Source organism: Macaca nemestrina, chromosome 8 (assembly GCF_043159975.1).
Source record: "Macaca nemestrina isolate mMacNem1 chromosome 8, mMacNem.hap1, whole genome shotgun sequence".
Classification (NCBI taxonomy): domain Eukaryota; kingdom Metazoa; phylum Chordata; class Mammalia; order Primates; family Cercopithecidae; genus Macaca; species Macaca nemestrina.
The window spans coordinates 21307354-21328065 of record NC_092132.1 but is presented as its reverse complement, the minus strand read 5'-3'; the positions used below and the strand labels follow the sequence as shown (position 1 = coordinate 21328065).

Here is a 20712-nt window from a genome sequence, read left to right as displayed (position 1 = left end):
GGATGATTTTTCCAATGCTGAAAGTAGGGTGTTGAAGTCTCCAACTATTATTGTGTTGGGGTCTATCTTTCCCTTTAGCTCTAATAATAATTCCTTTATAAATCTGGGTGCTTCAGCATTGGTGGCCTGTGTATTTTCTTTTTTTTTTTTCTTTTTATTTATTTATTTATTTTATTATTATACTTTAAGTTCTAGGGTACATGTGCACAACGTGCAGGTTTGTTACATATGTATACTTGTGCCATGTTAGTGTGCTGCACCCATCAACTCGACAGCACCCATCAACTCGTCACTTACATCAGGTATAACTCCCGATGCCATCCTTCCCCCGTCCCCCCTCCCCATAATAGGCCCCAGTGTGTGATGTTCCCCTTCCCGAGTCCAAGTGATCTCATTGTTCAATTCCCACCTATGAGTGAGAACATGAGGTGTTTGGTTTTCTGTTCTTGCGATAGTTTGCTGAGAATGATGGTTTCCAGCTGCATCCATGTCCCTACAAAGGACACAAACTCGTCCTTTTTTATGGCTGCATAGTATTCCATGGTGTATATGTGCCACATTTTCTGAATCCAGTCTGTCACTGATGGACATTTGGGTTGATTCCAAGTCTTTGCTATTGTGAATAGTGCCACAATAAACATATGTGTGCATGTGTTTTTATAGCAGCATGATTTATAATCCTTTGGGTATATACCCAGTAATGGAATGGCTGGGTCATATGGTATCTCTAGTTCTAGATCCTTGAGGAATCGCCAGACTGTTTTCCACAATGGTTGAACTAGTTTACAATCCCACCAACAGTGTAAAAGTGTTCCTATTTCTCCACATCCTCTCCAGCCCCTGTTGTTTCCTGACTTTTTAATGATTGCCATTCTCACTGGTGTGAGATGGTATCTCATTGTGGTTTTGATTTGCATTTCTCTGATGGCAAGTGATGATGAGCATTTTTTCATGTGTCTGTTGGCTGTATGAATGTCTTCTTTTGAGAAATGTCTATTCATATCCTTTGCCCATTTTTTGATGGGGTTGTTTGTTTTTTTCTTGTAAATTTGTTTGAGTTATTTGTAGGTTCTGGATATTAGCCCTTTGTCAGATGAGTAGATTGCACAAATTTTCTCCCATTCTGTAGGTTGCCTGTTCACTCTGATGGTAGTTTCTTTTGCTGTGCAGAAGCTCTTTAGTTTAATGAGATCCCATTTGTCAATTTTGGCTTTTGCTGCTGTTGCTTTTGGTGTTTTAGACATGAAGTCCTTGCCCATGCCTATGTCGTGAATGGTATTACCTAGGTTTTCTTCTAGGGTTTTTATGGTATTAGGTCTAACGTTTAAGTCTCTAATCCATCTTGAATTAATTTTCGTATAAGGAGTCAGGAAAGGATCCAGTTTCAGCTTTCTACTTATGGCTAGCCAATTTTCCCAGCACCATTTATTAAATAGGGAATCCTTTCTCCATTTCTTGTTTTTCTCAGGTTTGTCAAAGATCATGGCTGTAGATGTGTGGTATTATTTCTGAGGGCTCTGTTCTGTTCCATTGGTCTGTATCTCTGTTTCGGTACCAGTACCATGCTGTTTTGGTTACTATAGCCTTGTAGTATAGTTTGAAGTCAGGTAGCGTGATGCCTCCAGCTTTGTTCTTTTGACTTAGGATTGTCTTGGCAATGCGGGGTCTTTTTTGGTTCCATATGAACTTTAAAGCAGTTTTTTCCAATTCTGTGAAGAAACTCATTGGTAGCTTGATGGGGATGGCATTGAATCTATAAATTACCTTGGGCAGTATGGCCATTTTCACAATATTGATTCTTCCTATCCATGAGCATGGTATGTTCTTCCATTTGTTTGTGTCCTCTTTTATTTCACTGAGCAGTGGTTTGTAGTTCTCCTTGAAGAGGTCCTTTACATCCCTTGTAAGTTGGATTCCTAGGTATTTTACTCTCTTTGAAGCAATTGTGAATGGAAGTTCATTCCTGATATGGCTCTCTGTTTGTCTGTTACTGATGTATAAAATGCTTGTGATTTTTGCACATTAATTTTGTATCCTGAGACTTTGCTGAAGTTGCTTATCAGCTTAAGGAGATTTTGGGCTGAGATGATGAGGTTTTCTAAATGTACAATCATGTCATCTGCAAACAGGGACAATTTGACTTCTTCTTTTCCTATCTGAATACCCCTTATTTCTTTCCCTTGCCTGATTGCTGTAGCCAGAACTTCCAATACTATGTTGAATAGGAGTGGTGAGAGAGGGCATCCCTGTCTTGTGCCAGTTTTCAAAGGGAATGCTTCCAGTTTTTGCCCATTCAGTATGATATTGGCCGTGGGTTTGTCATAAATAGCTCTTATTATTTTGAGATACGTTCCATCAATACCGAATTTATTGAGAGTTTTTAGCATGAAGGGCTGTTGAATTTTGTCAAAGGCCTTTTCTGCATCTGCATATGTTGAATCAGCCTTGCATCTCAGGAATGAAGCCTGCTTGATCATGGTGGAAAAGCTTTTTGATGTGCTTCTGGATTCGGTTTGCCAGTATTTTATCAAGGATTTTTGCATCAATGTTCATCAGGGATATTGGTCTAAAATTATCTTGTTTTGTTGTGTCTCTGCCAGGCTTTGGTATCAGGATGGTGCTGGCCTCATAAAATGAGTTAGGGAGGATTCCCTCTTTTTCTATCCATTGGAATAGTTTCAGAAGGAATGGTACCAGCTCCTCCTTGTACCTCTGGTAGAATTCAGCTGTGAATCCGTCTGGTCCTGGATTTTTTTGGTTGGTAGGCTAGTAATTATTGCCTCAATTTCAGAGCCTGCTATTGGTCTATTCAGGGATTCAACTTCTTCCTCGTTAGTCTTGGGAGAGTGTAAGTGTCCTGGAAATTATCCATTTCTTCTAGGTTTTCTAGTTTATTTGCATAGAGGTGTTTATAGTATTCTCTGATGGTAGTTTGTTTTTCTGTGGGGTTGGTAGTGATATCCCCTTTATCATTTTTTATTGCGTCTATTTGATTCTTCTCTCTTTTCTTTATTAGTCTTGCTAGTGGTCTATCAATTTTGTTGATCTTTTCAAAAAACCAGCTCCTGGATTCATTGATTTTTTTGGAGGGTTTTTTGTGTCTCTATCTCCTTCAGTTCTGCTCTGATCTTAGTTATTTCTTGCCTTCTGCTAGCTTTTGAATGTGTTTGTTCTTGCTTCTCTAGTTCTTTTAATTGTGATGTTAGAGTGTCAATTTTAGATCTTTGCAGCTTTCTCTTGTGGGCGTTTAGTGCTATAAATTTCCCTCTACACACTGCTTTAAATGTGTCCCAGAGATTCTGGTATGTTGTATCTTTGTTCTCATTGGTTTCAAAGAACATCTTTATTTCTGCCTTCATTTCATTATGTACCCAGTAGTCATTCAGGAGCAGGTTGTTCAGTTTCCATGTAGTTGAGCGGTTTTGATTGAGTTTCTTCATCCTGAGTTCTAGTTTGATTGCACTGTGGTCTGAGAGACAGTTTGTTATAATTTCTGTTCTTGTACATTTGCTGAGGAGTGCTTTACTTCCAATTATGTGGTCAATTTTGAAAAAAGTGTGATGTGGTGCTGAGAAGAATGTATATTCTGTTGATTTGGGATGGAGAGTTCTATAGATGTCTATTAGGTCCACTTGGTGCAGAGTTGAGTTCAATTCCTGGATATCCTTGTTAACTTTCTGTCTCATGGATCTGTCTAATGTTGACAGTGGGTTTTTGAAGTCTCCCATTATTATTGTATGGGAGTCTAAGTCTCTTTGTAAGTCTCTAAGGACTTGCTTTATGAATCTGGATGCTCCTGTATTGGGTGCATATATATTTAGGATAGTTAGCTCTTCCTGTTGAATTGATCCCTTTACCATTATGTAATGGCCTTCTTTGTCTCTTTTGATCTTTGTTGGTTTAAAGTCTGTTTTATCAGAGACTAGGATTGCATTTTTTTTTTCTCCCTGCTTTTTTTTTGTTCTCCATTTTCTTGGTAGATCTTCCTCCATCCCTTTTATTTTGAGCCTGTGTGTGTCAGCATGTGAGATGGGTCTCCTGAATACAGCAAACTGATGGGTCTTGACTCTTTATCCAATTTGCCCATCTGTGTCTTTTAATTGGACCATTTAGTCCATTTACATTTAAGATTAATATTGTTATGTGTGAACTTGATCCTGTCATTACGATATTAGCTGGTTATTTTGCTCGTTAGTTGATGCAGTTTCTTCCTAACATCGATGGTCTTTACATTTTGGCATGTTTTTGCAATGGCTGGTACCTGTTGTTCCTTTCCATGTTTAGTGCTTCCTTCAGGGTCTCTTGTAGGGCAGGCCTGGTGGTGACACAATCTCTAAGCATTTGCTTGTCTGTAAAGGATTTTATTTCTCCTTCACTTATGAAACTTAGTTTGGCTGGATATGAAATTCTGGGTTGAAAATTCTTTTCTTTAAGAATGTTGAATATTGGCCCCCACACTCTTCTGGCTTGTAGAGTTTCTGCCAAGAGATCTGCTGTTAGTCTGATGGGCTTCCCTTTCTGGGTAACCCGACCTTTCTCTTTGGATGCCCTTAACAGTTTTTCCTTCATTTCAACTTTGGTGAATCTGACAATTATGTGTCTTGGAGTTGCTCTTCTCGAGGAGTATCTTTGTGGCATTCTCTGTCTTTCCTGAATTTGAATGTTGGCCTGCCTTAGTAGGTTGGGGAAGTTCTCCTGGATGATATCCTGAAGAGTGTTTTCCAACTTGGTTCCATTTTCCCCCTCACTTTCAGGCACCCCAATCAGATGTAGATTTGGTCTTTTCACATAATCACATACTTCTTGAAGGCTTTGTTCATTTCTTTTTCCTCTGTTTTCTTTAGACTTCTCTTCTCACTTCATTTCTTTCATTTGATCTTCAATTGCTGATACTCTTTCTTCCAGTTGATTGAGTCAGTTACTGAAGCTTGTGCATTTGTCACGTATTTCTCGTGTCATGGTTTTCATCTCTGTCAGTTCATTTGTGGCCTTCTCTGCATTGATTATTCTAATTATCCATTCTTCCATTCTTTTTTCAAGATTTTTAGTTTCTTTGCGCTGGGTATGTAATTCCTCCTTTAGCTCTGAGAAGTTTGATGGACTGAAGCCTTCTTCTCTCATCTCGTCAAAGTCATTCTCTGTCCAGCTTTGATCCATTGCTTGTGATGAGCTGCGTTCCTTTGGAGGGGGAGATGCGCTCTTATTTTTTGAATTTCCAGCTTTTCTGCCCTGCTTTTTCCCCATCTTTGTGGTTTTATCTGCCTTTGGTCTTTGATAATGGTGATGTACTGATGGGGTTTTGGTGTGGGTGTCCTTCCTGTTTGATAGTTTTCCTTCTAACAGTCAGGACCCTCAGCTGTAGGTCTGTTGGAGATTGCTTGAGGTCCACTCCAGACCCTGTTTGCCTGGGTATCAGCAGCAGAGGCTGCAGAAGATAGAATATTGCTGAACAGCAAGTGTACCTGTCTGATTCTTGCTTTGGAAGCTTCGTCTCGGGGGTGTACCCCACCGTGTGAGGTGTGGGGTGTCGATCTGCCCCTAGTGGGGGAAGTCTCCCAGTTAGGCTACTCAGGGGTCAGGGACCCACTTGAGCAGGCAGTCTGTCTGTTCTCAGATCTCAGCCTCCATGTTGGGAGATCCACTGCTCTCTTCAAAGCTGTCAGACAGGGTCGTTTGCATCTGCAGAGGTTTCTGCTGCTTTTTGTTTAGCTGTGCCCTGTCCCCAGAAGTGGAGTCTACAGAGACAGGCAGGCCTCCTTGAGCTGCTGTGGGCTCCACCCAGTTCAAGCTTCCTGGTGGCTTTGTTTACCTACTTAAGCCTCAGCAATGGCGGGCGCCCCTCCCTCAGCCTCGCTGCTGCCTTGCAGTTAGATCTCAGACTGCTGTGCTAGCAATGAGGGAGGCTCTGTGGGCGTGGGACCCTCCCGGCCAGGTATGGGATATAATCTCCTGGTGTGCGGTTTGCTGAGACCTTTGGTAAAGCGCAGTATTGGGGTGGGAGTTACCCGATTTTCCAGGTGTTGGGTGTCTCATTTCCCCTGGCTAGGAAAAGGGATTCCCTTCCCCCTTGCACTTCCCAGGTGAGGCGATGCCTCGCCCTGCTTCAGCTCTCACTGGTCAGCTGCCCCAGCTGACCAGCACTGATTGTCCGGTACTCCCTAGTGAGATGAACCTGGTACCTCAGTTGAAAATGCAGAAATCACCCGTCTTCTGTGTCACTCGCGCTGGGAGCTGGAGCCTGGAGCTGTTCCTATTCGGCCATCTTGCCACCTGTGTATTTTCAATTGTTATATCCTCCTGCTGAATTGACTCCTTTGTCTCTTCATAATTTTTATCTTGAAATCTGCTTTATGTAATATAATTATAGCTACTCCTGTTTTTTGTTTGTTTCCGTTTACATGGAATATCCTTCTTCATTTTTTTTTTTCAGTCTCTGTGTATAAGTGAAGTGTGTTTCTTGTAGGCAACAGATTATTGGACCTTGTGTTTTTATTTATTCAGCCACTGTATATTTTTTGATTAGAGAGTTTATCCACTTACATTCAATTTTATTATTGATACATAAGGACTTACTCCTGCTATTTTGTTATTTGTTTTCTGGTTGTTTCATGGTCTTCGTTTTCTTCCTTCCTTTTTTTTAGTGAAGGCAATTTTCTCTGACATGTTTTAATTTCTTTTAATTTTTTGTGCATCTGTTGTATGTTTTTTGATTTGAGGTTACCATGAGGCTTGAAATATGATCTTATAACCCATATTTTAAATTGATGATAACACTGTATAAAGAAGCAAAAAAAAAAAAAAAAAAAAAACAGCAAAGAGAAAATGAATAAAAACTCTACACTTTAATTTCATCCACTCACTTTAAAATATTTGTTGTATTTTGTCCATGTCTTAAAGTTGTTGTAGTTATTTGTTTTTGATAGGTTCATCTTTTAGTTTTCTATTAAAGATACAAGTAATTTAGACACCACAATTACAGTATTATAATATTCTGTATTTCTTTGTGTACTTACTACTACCAGTGAGTTTTGTACCTTCAGATGATTTCTTATTGCTCATTAACATCTTCTTCTTTCAAGTTGAAAAACTCCCTTTAGCATGTCTTTTAGGATAGGTCTAGTGTTGATGAAATCTCAGTTTTTGTTTGTCTGTGAAAGTCTTCATTTCTCCATGTTTAAAGGATATTTTTGCTAAATATAGTATTCTAGGATAAAAGGGTTTTTGTTGTTATTGTTTAGTACTTTAAATATGGCATGCCACTCTCTCCCGTCCTGTAAGGTTTCCACTGAGAAGTCTCCTGACAGATGTATTGGAACTTCTTTGTATGTTGTTTGTTTCTTTTCTCTTGCTGCTTTTAGGTTCTTTATCCTTGAGGTTTGGGACTTTGATTATTAAATGTCTTGAGGTAGTCTTTGGATTAAATCTGCTTGGTGTTCTATAGCCTTGTTCTTGAATATTGAAATCTTTCTCTAGGGTTGGGAAGCTCTCTGTTGTTATTATCCCTTTGAATAAACTTTCTACCCTGAATTCTGTCTCTCTACCTCCTCCTTGAGGCCAATAATTCTTAGATTTGCCCTTTAGAGATGATTTTCTAGATCTTGTAGTCATGTTTTATTCTTTTCTATTCTTTTTTTCGTTTCCTCTGTGTATTTTCAAATAGGCTATCTTTAAGCTTACTAATTCTTCCTTCTGCTTAATTCTGCTGTTAAGAGAGACTGATGTATTCTTCAGTATGTTGGTTGCATTTTTTAGCTCCAGAATTTCTGCTTGATTGTTTCTAATTATTCAATCTCTTTGTTAAATTTGCCTGGTAGTATTCTGAATTGCTTCTCTGTGTTCTCCTGAATTTTATTGAGTTTCCTCTATACAGCTATTTGATTTCCCTGAAAGCTCACATATCCCTGCTGCTCTGGGATTGGTCACAAGTACCTTATTTAGTTTGCCTGGTGAGCTCATGTTTTTCTGGATGGTCTTGATGCTTGTGGATATTATTTGGTGTCCAGGCATTGAAGAGTTAGGTATTTATTGTAGTGTTTGTAGTTTGGGCTTGTTTGCACCCATCCTTCTTAGGAGGGCTTTCTAGATATTTGAAGGGACTTGGGAGTTGTGATCTAATTCTTTGGTTACTGCAGTTGCATCTGAATTAGGGGAAACTCCAAGCCTAGTAACACCGTGGCTCTTGCAGAGTTGTAGAGGTACTGCCCTGGTGATCTTGGGTAAGATCCAAAAGAATTCTCTTGATTAATAGGCAGAGACACTTGTTCTCTTAGTTTCCCTGAAAAAGAGGGAAACTCTCTGTCTCTGTACTGAGTTGCCTGGAGCTGGGGGAGGGGTAACACAAGCACTTCTGTTGCTACCACCACTGGGACTGGGCTGGCTCAGACCCAAAGCCAGCACATCCCTGGGTCTCGCCTAAGGCCCACGGTGACCACTCTCTGGCTATTGCCTGTGTTCACTCAAGGACCAAGGGCTGTACATCAGCAGGTGCTTAATCCAGCCAGGTGCCTGTCCTTTCCTTCAGGGAAATGAGTTCACCCCTGGCCCCAGGTGGGTCCAGAGATGTCATCTGGGAGCCAGGACTTGGAATCTAAAACCTTAGAAATCTACCTGGTTTTCTATTCTACTGTGGCTGAGCTGGCATCCAAGTTGTAAGACAACATTCTTTCCACTCTTCTCTCTCCTTTCCTTAAGCAGCAGAGTCTCTCCCCATGACCACCACCACCCTAGTCCTACAGCTAGTACTGCCTGGTGATTACCAATGTTCACTCAAGGCCCAAGGGCTCTTTAGTCTGCTTATGATGAATCCAGGCTTAGTTCTCTCCCTTTGCAACAATGGGCTCCTCTCTGGCCCAAGGCAGGTCCAGAAATGCTGTCTAGGAGAGTGAAGGCCTGAAATCAGGAGCCTCAAGAGCCTGCTTGGTATTCTACCTCATTGTGGCCAAGCTGGTATCCAAGCTGTGAGACAAAGTCCCCTTTATACTTTCCTCTCCTTTCCTCAAACTGAAGGGGTTTCTCCCCATAGCTAACACAGCTGGGAATGTGTTGGGTCACACCTGAAGTTAGCATGGTGCTGAGCCTCACCCAAGGACTGTGGTGGTACTGCCTGGCTACCATTGCTGATTATCCAAGGCCCAAGGGCTCTTGAGTCTGTAGATGATTAATTCTGCTAGGACTGGTTTCTTCCTTTCAAGGCAGTGGGTTCCCTTCTGTTCCAAGGTGTGTTTAGAAATGTCATCTTGGGACCGGGCATGGTGGCTCACGCCTGCAATCCCAGGACTTTGGGGGGCCGAGGCAGGTGGATCACTTGAGGTCAGGAGTTTGAGAACAGCCTGGCCAGCATGATGAAACCCTGTCTCTACTAAAAATAGCTGGGTGTCAGAAATTAGCCAGGTGTGGTGATGCGTGGCTGCAATCCCAGCTGTTCGGGAGGCTGAGGCAGGAGAGTTGCCTGAACCTGGGAGGCAGAGGTTACAGTCAGCTGAGATCAAGCCACTACACTCTAGCCTGGACCACAGAGTGAGACTCTATCTCAAAAAAAAAAAAAAAAAAAAGAATGTCATCTGTGGGCTAGGGTCTGAAATGTGGATCTTACAACTCTGCCTGGTGCTAATTCTGTGGCTGACCTGGTATACAAGTTGCAAGACAAGGTTGTCTTTATTCTCCTCACTGCCTTCCTCAAGCAGAGGGAAGGAGTCCCTCCCAGGGCTGCTAAGTGTTGGGAGAAGAGTGAAAATTCCTTGGCTGCCCCAGCTTATGTCTCACCTAGGGCATGTGCACCCCAAGTCTACTGTCTCTGAGCCCAGCATAGCACCAGGACTTTTCCAGAAATGGCAGTCTTTGTGGCCTAGACTACCTTTCAAGTTTATTTAGGACCGCAGAGCACCTCAGCCTGTAGTGGCGAAGCTTGCTGGAACTTAGGATGGACGATTTGCTTCTGGCTAAGTCTGGTCTAGATGCTCCCTCCTTGGGCGATGGCTGGGTTCTGCCTGGTATTGCTTTCCACTGTGACAAGGCAGCACTGAGTTCCAATACAATCACTGCATTTTTTTCATCCCCAAGTGCTCAGATTTTCTCTCCACACCATTTGGAGAGAAAATTTCTCTCCACACCATTTGGAGAGAAAATTTCTCTCCACACTGCTGGGGGATGGGGAGGAATGAATCACCTATAGGCAATTCAAGACTGTTTTTCCTACCTTCTTCAGTGCTGCTTTCCTTAATATGATGTTAAAACCAGGTACTGTAATCACTCACCTGATTTTTGGTTCTTATGAAGGTGCTTATTTTGTATGAATAGTTGTTTAATTTGGTCTTCCTGTGGGGGGTGATCACTTCAGGGTTCTATTTGGCTATCTTGCTCCACCTTCTCTCTGCATTTATTTTCATACTTCACAAAAGTGATTAAGACTGTAGGTTTAGATTCAGACATACTTGGATTCCTAATCCTGGTTCCATTACCCAGAGTTCACTTAATGTCTCTGAGTCTCAGTTTCTTCATGTGTGAAATGAATTCCTCATAGAGTTGTTGCAAAAGTTTAAGGAGTTAAGGCATACAAAGTGCCATGCATACAGTAGATGTTATTATGTAACTCCCCAAATCTTGGGCTATTGTGCAACTGGGAAAGCCATTCCCAGAAAGAGCATTCCATCATAGAAGGTCATGATTTATATTCAGGAAGCTCTCTTTGAACAGAGCAGAAAAAAAATAGAGATGAAATACAGCCCTTTTAAGCCATACAGCTGGAAACCTCACAAAGAATCTCCTGTCTGCATGACCAGAAAGTAGAGATACATTTTGGGAACATGTATCTTTATAGAGAGGGCAGAGGGACCCAGGAGGGTTAGCTCTGAGAAGACAGGTTTGGGTGGGGACTGAGAGAGACCTGGAAGCTGGCTTTAAGCATCAAAGGACCAGAGAAGAGGAAGGAGGCTTATGATGTGGGGCTCTAGGATGGGTCTAAGAAGACATGGACATATGTGAAAAGTGGGGTGACTTGGGGTCTATCCAAGGAAGAACTTGCCAATAGGCAGTAAATTGCCTTAGTTGACTGGGTTCCACAGGGAGGTAGTGAGCTGCATATGGGAGTGTCCCCCGCTCTGGCCTTCTCTCCAGTAGCCTATTCTCTGGCCCTGCCCTCCATTCTTCTCATTGTCTCTTACTATAATATCTTCCCTTTGACTCATGAAGATACCCAACCCTTTCTTCTGTTTCACTTTCATCTCTGTCCATCTCAGACTACATGGTTCATCCCTTTAGCCACACTCTTCCCAGTTGTCTCAATTCTCTTCCCTGTTGTGCTATTAAAACCCCATCTAATTATCCTAGTTCTCTGCTCTCGTGCTCTGCCTTCGTGATTGACTTACAACAATTTCAATGGTTTCAGCCATAATGGATATCGAGAGAGGTCGAATAACCACCTCAGCTTATATAGCTGGTGAATTTTAAAAAGAGGACTCAAACAAGGCCTGCTAACTCTAAGTCTCCTTCTCTTTCTAGGATATTATTATGCCTCTCTCAGGTATTTTAGTATTATTCCTAAGGTAAGAATAATGGAGAAGGGAAGAAAAGAATGTATTGGAATGAACTGGGAGAAAGACTCTTATGGACATAGAAACACATTGAGGTCACTGATTCACTAAATACGAATCAAGACCCTCCCTGCGTTTGTTCCATGACCAGTGGAGACCCAAAAATTAGCAAGATACTATTTTCATTCTCAAGACATCTAAGTAAATTATCTGAAAACAAGATGGTAGAGGAATGATGGGAATATGATGTGATGTTAGGGACCTGTTTAGGTTAGGTTCCCAGAAACGAAACTTGGGAAGATTCTCATACATGTGAGGTTTGGGTGGCATGCTCTCGGGAGAAGCGGGTGATGGAGCATAGGGCAGGTCTCTGAGGGCAGGGAGACCAGCCACAGCCCGATCCTGTGAGGTGCTCTCAAGTGAGTGGCATCACAGACTTGGCCCCATTTTGAGGCAAGTGGGCTGGGCTTTTACATCCCCACACCAAGCTGTGAGTGGCTTCAGGCACAAGAAGGGGGCCTTATAATCTTCCGTGGAGAGGCAGACTCCATCAGTGGAAGGCAGTTCTCCATGGAAAGTGGCTGTTGTAAGCTATTAGCAGTGATCTCAGTATCTGGGATTTGAGGGCTCCTTCCTGGTAAAGAGGATCTGGGTGGGGCACCACCAATGACTACTGCAGGGAGACAGAATAGTGATACCTGGCCTGCCTGGAGAGGAGAGGCAGGGGTTAGAGAAGGAGAAGTTAGGAAGGCTTCCCAAGTTAAGGGGTCCACGTGATTGTGGACTTTTGATCCTGAACCTTTCTTGAACAGTCAACCAACTCTGTAATATGGCTAATTTTGCAGCTCCTTCCAAAAGAGAAATGTTCATCTAAATCTTTTAAAGCATTTGACATTAGATTATAAAATGGAAAGATTAATGACACCAATATGGCTGCAGGGAATATCTATTCCTACACAAAGATATTTGTGGCACAAAAGCTGCCCTATTTGTAGGGGAAAAAATAATGTTTTCCTTCCCTCTCTCCCTACTCTGCTTCTCTCTCTCTCTCTCTCTCTCTCTCTCTCTCTCTCTCTCTCTCTCTCTCTCAAACATAATTTTGTCTTTGGGGATTTAGACAAGAAGTCTTCTCTTAGAGAAGAAGCAGGTTTGGAAAGGTGTTCATGATATTTTGTTTAGTGAAAAAGGCAAGTTACAAAATGACATATCTATGATTCTTTACCAACATCTCTATTAAAAGTTTTGCAAGGTTATACACTCTAATGTTTAAATGGTTATAACAGTTTTGTGATTTCTAGCGACTCTTTTTAGTTGATCGTATTTTCTAATCTGTCATTTGTGTAGTTATTACAAAAGAGAAAATAAGATGGATAGAACTGATAGCTCATCGTCATTGTCAGTCTTGTTGGTCTGATCATTGCTCTTTCTACCTTCCTAATGACAGTTTACCTTATTGCTGTGGGAGAACATGAGCTTGGATCCTTTATGCCAAGCAGACTGATTCTGGTTACCAACACCTGACCCCTTTCCTCTTGCTACTGCCTCTGCAGGTAATTTTGGAAACCTGATTGATGGAGGGTCCCATCAAGGGAGTAAGAAGTCAGCTGAAGAAGACCTCCTTCCACTGCTTCACGAAGGACAAGAGGATGTGGCCCATGATGTTCCCATTCCTATGGCCTCCACCACTCACCCAGAGAAGCCACTGGTGACGGAAGGGAACAGGTAGGAGACATAGCCTGGGTGAACAGCCAAGGATTTTGGTATGGGATTTTGTCCAATTTCTAGGACTGTTTTCTTCAGTTCTTCACTAAAATCAGAATTTTTTTTTTTTTTTTTTTTTTTTTTTTGAGACGGAGTCTTGCTTAGTCACCAGACTGGAGTGCAGTGGCGCATCTCAGCTCACTGCAACCTTTGCCTCCCGGGTCCAAGTGATTCTCCTGCCTCAGCCTCCTGAATAGCTGGGACTATAGGCACACACCACCATGCCTGGCTAATTTTTGTGTTTTTAGTAGAGATGGGTTTTCACCATGTTGACCAGGATGGTCTTGATCTCCTGATCTCATGATCCCCCCGCCTCGGCCTCTCGAAGTGCTGGGATTACAGGCATAAGCCACCATGCCCGGCCAGAAACATAATTTTTTAATCTCAGCTATGAGAACAAGGTGCAAATTGGAGCAAGAGGGTAAGTACCACTCAACTGAATCTTTAGCAACATGACGACCCTCCAGATAACACACCTAGGTAATTCATTTAAGGGCAGAGCAATGATGATGATGATGATCATATCTAAAGCACCCTTTATTCTGTAACTGAAGCAAAATAAGGTAGGAAGGTCAGAACTTACAATTTCAATCCAAACCCTCTTATTATATTCATCTGAGTTCTGTGCTATTATGTAAATTCAATTTGATGGGATTATTGAATACATCATTTCTTATCTTATTTTTGACACAGTCATTTGCAAACTGAAAGACTCAAAAAAAAAGCAATTGTCAGGCACCAGAAAAGATAATTTCCGAAAACAGCTGGGGGCACTTACACGTACTCTCACTGATCTCCTTTAATCCATGCAAATTTTCAACCTGCAAATAGAAGTAAAATTATAGAATTTTTTAAAAGAAAGTGGTGTCAAGCACCGATCAAATGAGAAGGGATAGTGTAGTAAGAGTCTTTTATTGCCAGATCTTGAAATATGTATGATCTTACTGGATTCTCATAATAGCATGTTTCTTCCCACATTTTGCATGCGAAGAGAATGAAGATGTTGCATGGCCCCGACAAGGCTACATCTCTATGCTCCTCAGTCCCTCTGCTCTTTTCAATCTGGACACTCTCTGGGGACTGAACCATGACCACTCTCAGGATAACAGGGACTCCCAAATCTGTCTTCCTAGACAGCCCTCTTTCCTGAGCAGCAGATCTAAGCACTTCCGCTTGGATGTCCCAGATTACTCACCAGGCCCATTGTCTTCACAGACAGCTTTTCTTCTTTCCCTATTTTCCTGTCTCATAGACCGAGCTCACCCTTCTGAGTCCTCCAAGCCACAGGCAAGAAAACTGTCAACTGTTGGTTGGGTGAGGTGGCTCACGCCGAGGTGGGTGGATTGTGAGGTCAGGAGTTCAAGACCAGCCTGGCCAACATAGTGAAACCCCGTCTCTACTAAAAATACAAAAAATTAGCAGGGTGTGGTGGCAGTTACCTGTAATCCCAGCTACTCAGGAGGCTGAGGCAGGAGAATCGCTTGAACTCGGGAGGCGGAGGTTGCAGTGAGTGGAGATCGTGCCACTGCACTCCAGCCTGGGTGACAGTGGAAGACTCCAAAAAAAAAAAAAAAAAAAAAAAAGAAAAGGTCAACCGATCTCTTGTCCTTCCTACCTGCATCTGCTCAGTGATGAAGTCAGTCAATACAGTTCTTAAGTATTTCTCAAATCTATTGCCATTTAAAAATTCTGGCCATTGGCACCTTCAGCCTGAATTACTAGAAAACAACAGCAACAACACCTCCTACCTGACTTGGATCTTATTCAAGACCTTCGCTAAACTGTGAGAACCATTTACTCCCCTGATTCGCCTCACTCATTGATGACCTGTGGCTTTCAGGATTAATTCCAGAGGCCATAGCTTATGGATTTGATCCCAGTCTACTTCTCCACCTTCATTTTTGGCCACTCTACAAACTCTTCCATTCCAAACTGCGGTGCCCCTGGCAGTTTCCCAATATGTCCTGCTGTGTACTGCTTCTGGACCTTTGAACGCACTCTTCCTTATGCCTGGCAATAATCCCCCTCCTCAGAACTGCTAGGTTCGAGACAAAGCCCGGTTCCCTTCCCTGAATCCCCAGTCTGATTTGGATTTCTGTCCTTATGTCCCCAAGCACTGATTGAAGACGTTTTTATCTGTCTCTCTCCTCTGTTAAACTGGGAGCATGTTGAGGCCAGGGACTGTGCCTTCTTCACACGCATATCTGTTCATCTCTGTGCTCATAAGTGTTTTTGAATAAGTTAAGGAATTACTATAACTGGATTGGGTACAGAGTACTATGGGAACAGAGTCAGGTGAGTAATCCCACTGAGGAGGAGGTAAGGAGTTGGGAAAAGGCACAGAAAGAGTAACATCCTAAAGGATGAGAATGTGCTTAAGGGATTGAGGGAAAGCATTTAGGACAAAGCAGAATGGAGTCCATTGAAATAGTCTTAGCTGTTTGTCCTCTTGTTTTTGAGCATTCCCTGAATTTTCTAAACCTTGTGCTTCCATGGGCCTTCCATGAATCACCTTCTTTGGGGTATTTTTTTGGGTCCCTGAATGCCATACCTGTTTATCTGTCATTCTTTACAACACCAGAGACAACCCCAAATTCCTCTGTCTTTTAACTTTATTCTCAAAACTGAGACCATCAGTGAGTGAACAGCTGACTCTGCAGTTCTGGGGGACTGTTCTGAGACTACTCAGAGGTACTCTGCATCTTTGCACTGAGGCCAGGCAGTGAAGACATTCTCTACCTTGATGGATTAGCCATTGATGACTATTGGTGGGGATTTCAGGGGAGGATGGCAAGGGAAGGATTTAGGAGGAGATGAGAGGTTTCAAAGCATCCTTGGATGCACCTCATATTAGTGCTGTCCTGCTGACTTAAGGAAACCAAAATAAGTCATGCTGGTATTTTTTTGGTACAGTTGGGCTTTCTATACACTCTTCAGTCACCATACTGAGGCTCTGTCTATATAGTGACAAGCCAGGGAGGCAGCAGCTGAGTTGGAAAAGTCTATGTCTATAAAAGACCCCTATACATATATACACATATATGCATGCATGTGCACATATATTTGAACACACACAATTTATTTGCTGCCCCCATTAAAATGTCACCTTGGATTTGTTCTGGGCTTTCCAGTTTTACAAAGCACATGCATTCACATGCATCTAATTTACTAGGCTGGAGCTCCGGAATGGGACTGGAGAATAAGATATCCAATGGCAGGTCATCATGTGATGACCCAAAGTCACAAGGCTGGTCCTGTATCAGCACAGCCATTTAGACTGACAGTCTCCTCTTTCCACAAGCAGCACAGCACCTTCCCATCTGCTGCCCTCCAGCTGCCCTGCAGTTTGCCTAAGAAGCCACAGCATCCTTGTCCATGTAAACATACTAAGACTAGAAGGTCCTGAGAACCAAAGAGACAAAGGCCTTGTTGAACATCATTAGCACAAAATGACCCAAACCAAAGAAACCTTGAGATAAAGTAAAATTTGGGGTGGGAATTTATTTATCTGCAGGATTCTTAGTGCAATGATTTTTAAAGGGATAAAATAGAGCAGTTTGGTTTCTAAACTTGTTTTTGTTCTCCTGCTGTAATAACAAACCCAGTTTCTTCCAAAAACTTACATGGCTTCTCTTCTGAGTAAACACCTGCCAGTCTGTTTTCTGCAGAACAGACCATGGGACACCTTCACTAATTTTACTGTCTCCTTCAGAGGAAATTTGTGTGGAAGAGCTAAAAAGAACAATCATCCATTCTTTCAGGCTGAGGTTCTCTTTAGTTTTTTGGAATGGAAACAAAGGTCTCTCTCTCGCTCTCGCTCTCGCTCTCGCTCGCTCTATCTCTCTCCCCCCCTACCACTTTATAGAGGCTTCTTGTTCCATGTGTCATCCTGTCACACCCATCCCATGGACTTTAGCTTTCCACAGTTCTCTTCACACAGTCCCAGGTATTTGAGAAAAAATTACACTGGGTTTGGGGGAAAACCTGGTCAAAAAAATAGCTGTCATTAGGCAGGGAGTTTCTTCAACTTTTTGCCATATTTCTACCCACTTAGCTACCTCCACACCCATCCCCTTCCTTCTTGAGATTAAAACATATAAATTAGCTGCTGCTTTTCTGTCATCTCTCTCACTCTGTTAACTGCCTCTCATCGGCATGCTCACATTTTCAACTGCCGTCTTCAAATATTCCTTCTGGCTCCACGGCTTCCCCTTTTAGCTACTTTGCTATCCCTCTTGTCCCTTTTAGCCAAGCAAGTAACCTACATTATTGGCATTAGTTCCTGACAACACAAAATATCAGACGGATGGGTGGAAGAAAAGAAGGATGGAAGGAAAGGTGGTTAGATGGGCAAGCCATGAAATGCTGAAGTTTAGTTTGGGACAAAAGCCTTTACCCTCATTGATAGTATGATTATCTTTTTACATTTCTCTAGCAATTTCAGCTTATATAATGCATTTATATCTGTTTTCTTTTTTAAAAAATTGTTTTTTCCCATAGGTTTTGGGGGAACAGGTGGTATTTGGTTACATGAGTACATTCTTTAGTGGTGATTTGTGAGATTTTGGTCTGCCCATCACCCAAGCAGTATACGCTGAACCCAATTTGTAGTCTTTTATCCCTCACTCTCCTCCCACCCTTTCCCCTCCAAGTCCCCAAAGTCCATTGTATCCTTCTAATGCCTTTGCATCCTCATAGCTCATAGCTTAGCTCCCACTTATGAGTGAGAGCATACAATGTTTGGTTTTCCATTCCTGAGTTACTTCACTTAGAATAATAGTCTCCAATCACATTCAGATTGCTGCAAATGCCATTAATTCATTCCTTTTTATGGCTGAGTAGTATTCCGTCATATATATGCACACACACCACAGTTTCTTTATCCACTTGTTGATTAATGGACAGTTGGGCTGGTTCCACATTTTTGCAGTTGTGAATTGTGCTGCTATAAACATGCATGTACGTATCTTTTTTGTATAATAACTTATTTTCCTCTGGGTAGATACCCAGTAGTGGAATTGCTGAATCAAATGATAGTTCTGCTTTTAGTTCTTTAAGACCTGAAACTATAAAAATTCTACAAGATAACATCAGAAAAACCCTTCTAGACATTGACTTAGGCAAAGATATTATGACCAAGAACCCCCCCAAAAAATGCAACAAAAACAAAGATAAATAGGTGGGATTTAATTAAACTAAGGAGCTTTTGCACAGCAAAAGGTACAGGCAGCAGAGTAAACAGACAACCCACAGAGTGGGAGAAAATCTTCACAATCTATACATGTGACAAAGGACAAATATCTAGAATCTACAAGGAACTCAAATTATCAAGAAGAAAACAGTCTCATCAAAAAGTGGGCTAAGGACATGAATAGACAGTTCTCAGAGGAAGATACGCAAATGGCCAACAGACATATGAAAAGATGCTCAGCATCACTAATAATCAGGGAAGTGCAAATCAAAACCACAATGCTCAAAATGCACAAACACTCAAAATGCACAAATGCAAATCAAAACCACGATGCTCAAAACGCACAAAATGCAAAAATACTCAAAATGCGCAAAACTACCTTACTCCTGCAAGAATGGCCATTACTAAAAAATAAAAAAACAATAGATGTTGGCATGAATGTGGTGAAAAGGGAACACTTCCACACTGCTGTTGGGAATGAAACTAGTACAACCACTGTGGAATACATCTGTTACCTTGACTTTCACACATGCCTGGCACATAGTGACCAGAAAGGAAAAGTTACTTTTCTTCCCATTTTCCCTCTCATTTAAAATCATCCTCCTCCTGCACTCCAGCCTGGGTGATGGAGCAAGAACTTGCCTTTTAAAAATTAATTACTTAATTAAATAAAAATAAAGCCATCCTTCTTGAAAAAGGCCTGCCTGAAAAAATCCTGTCCTCTAGTGTTCGTTTCTAAGCTTGCTTCCAGTTCTGATGGTGGCTGTTAATACCTCTCCATTGTAGCCATCTAACTGTTCATTGTTCATTGCTCACAGGTCCCCAATTATAGACTAAGGATGGTGTTAAAAGTTTGATAGTTTTGTTACCATGCCTCCCGAGTCCTGCCCAGAACATACAAAACATTAACGTGTGACTGGGGTTGCCTGGAAAACACTGATTACCAGCTAACTTCCAGACCTAATTGTTTTCACAGGAATTACAACTATTTGCCATTTGAGGCTAAGAAGCCCTGTGTCTACTTCGTCAGCTCTTGGGGAGACCAGACCTTCAGGCTGCACTGGTCTAACATGCTGGAGAAAATGGCAGACTTCCTGGTAGGTGACTCTGACAGGTGATGGATTAGAGGATTGGGAAGCTGGTTGGGGAAGGGATTTTTAAAATCCACCTAGTAGAGGATGTTAACCTCAGTTTAAATACAAACAAATGGGGGATGGTGCATTTGGAGGGCATGTGGATCCTACCATGCGTATCTAGGGGAATGAGATAACATTTTGTAAAATCCCTGGACTTGAATCAAACTACCTAAGTTCAAATCCCTGCCTTGCTTCTGGCTGTTATAGGATCTAGATATGGGCTGTTTTTCTAATCTCCGAAGGGCAGGAATTGACAACTTTCTCACAAAATTGATAGATCCTGGCTTCAACTAATAAAAATTCCTAAGTCCCTGGCACGGTGGACAACTACCTACAACATCAGACCCTGCCTGCCTCTACAGCCCCGTCTTTCCTATGTTCTTCCTCCCTTACTTTGTTCCAACCACACTGGTCTCCTTTGAATATGTTGAAAAAGCCAAATTCCTTTAAGCCTCCCAGCCACCACCATGCCTTTTCCTCTGTTACTTTTCCCCTCTCTAGTCTTCTTGTAACCCAGCCAAATTCCAGCGTTTAGTTTCAGACTTCCTCAGGGAAGAGTGTGACACCTTCTACCCCCTTATCTTCTTACATAAAACCCTGTTTTGTTTTGTTTTGTTTTGTTTTTGAGAAGGCAGTCTTGCTTTGTCACTCAGGCTGGAATGCAGTGGCATAATCACAGCTCACTGCAGCCTTGCCCTTCTGGGCTCAAGTAATCCTCCTGCCTCAGTCTCCCATGTAGCTGGGACCACAGGGATGTCCTACCACCCCTGGCTAATTTTTTAAATATTTTGTAGAGATGGAGTCTCACTGTGTTGCCCAGGATGGCCTGGAACTCCTAGGCAATCCTCCCACCTCAGCATCCCAAGTATTTGGAACTACAGGTGCACGCATGCAACCATGCCTGATTTTTTTTTTTTTTTTTTTTTTTGAGACAGGATCTCACTATGTTACCCAGGCTGGTCTGGAATTCCTGGGCTTAAGCAATCCTCCTGCCTTGGCCTCCCAAATTGCTGGGGTGTTAGGCATGAGCCATCGTGCCTGGCCAACGCCCTGTTCTTTTCCTTTGGACCACTTATACTTTACAATATATTTGTGT

General features: G+C 42.1%; 1 protein-coding gene and 1 long non-coding RNA gene across 4 annotated transcripts in view; one reads left to right on the top strand and one right to left on the bottom strand.

The window, feature by feature from the left end:
* The window catches only part of LOC105468484 (fer-1 like family member 6), a 214810-nt gene that overhangs the window by 84318 nt on the left and 109780 nt on the right, over window positions 1-20712 (top strand). For all 3 annotated transcript variants that reach the window (XM_071067847.1, XM_011718682.2, XM_071067849.1), the window contains 2 exons: window positions 13079-13250; window positions 19457-19577. In XM_071067847.1, coding sequence (XP_070923948.1) covers window positions 13079-13250; window positions 19457-19577 — 293 coding nt within the window. The remainder of the gene's footprint in view (window positions 1-13078; window positions 13251-19456; window positions 19578-20712) is intronic.
* LOC139355756 (uncharacterized) overlaps window positions 14028-20712 on the bottom strand; it is a 35346-nt gene continuing 28661 nt past the window's right edge. The window contains exon 3 of the long non-coding RNA XR_011606768.1: window positions 14028-14110. This is a non-coding gene — a long non-coding RNA (uncharacterized lncRNA). The remainder of the gene's footprint in view (window positions 14111-20712) is intronic.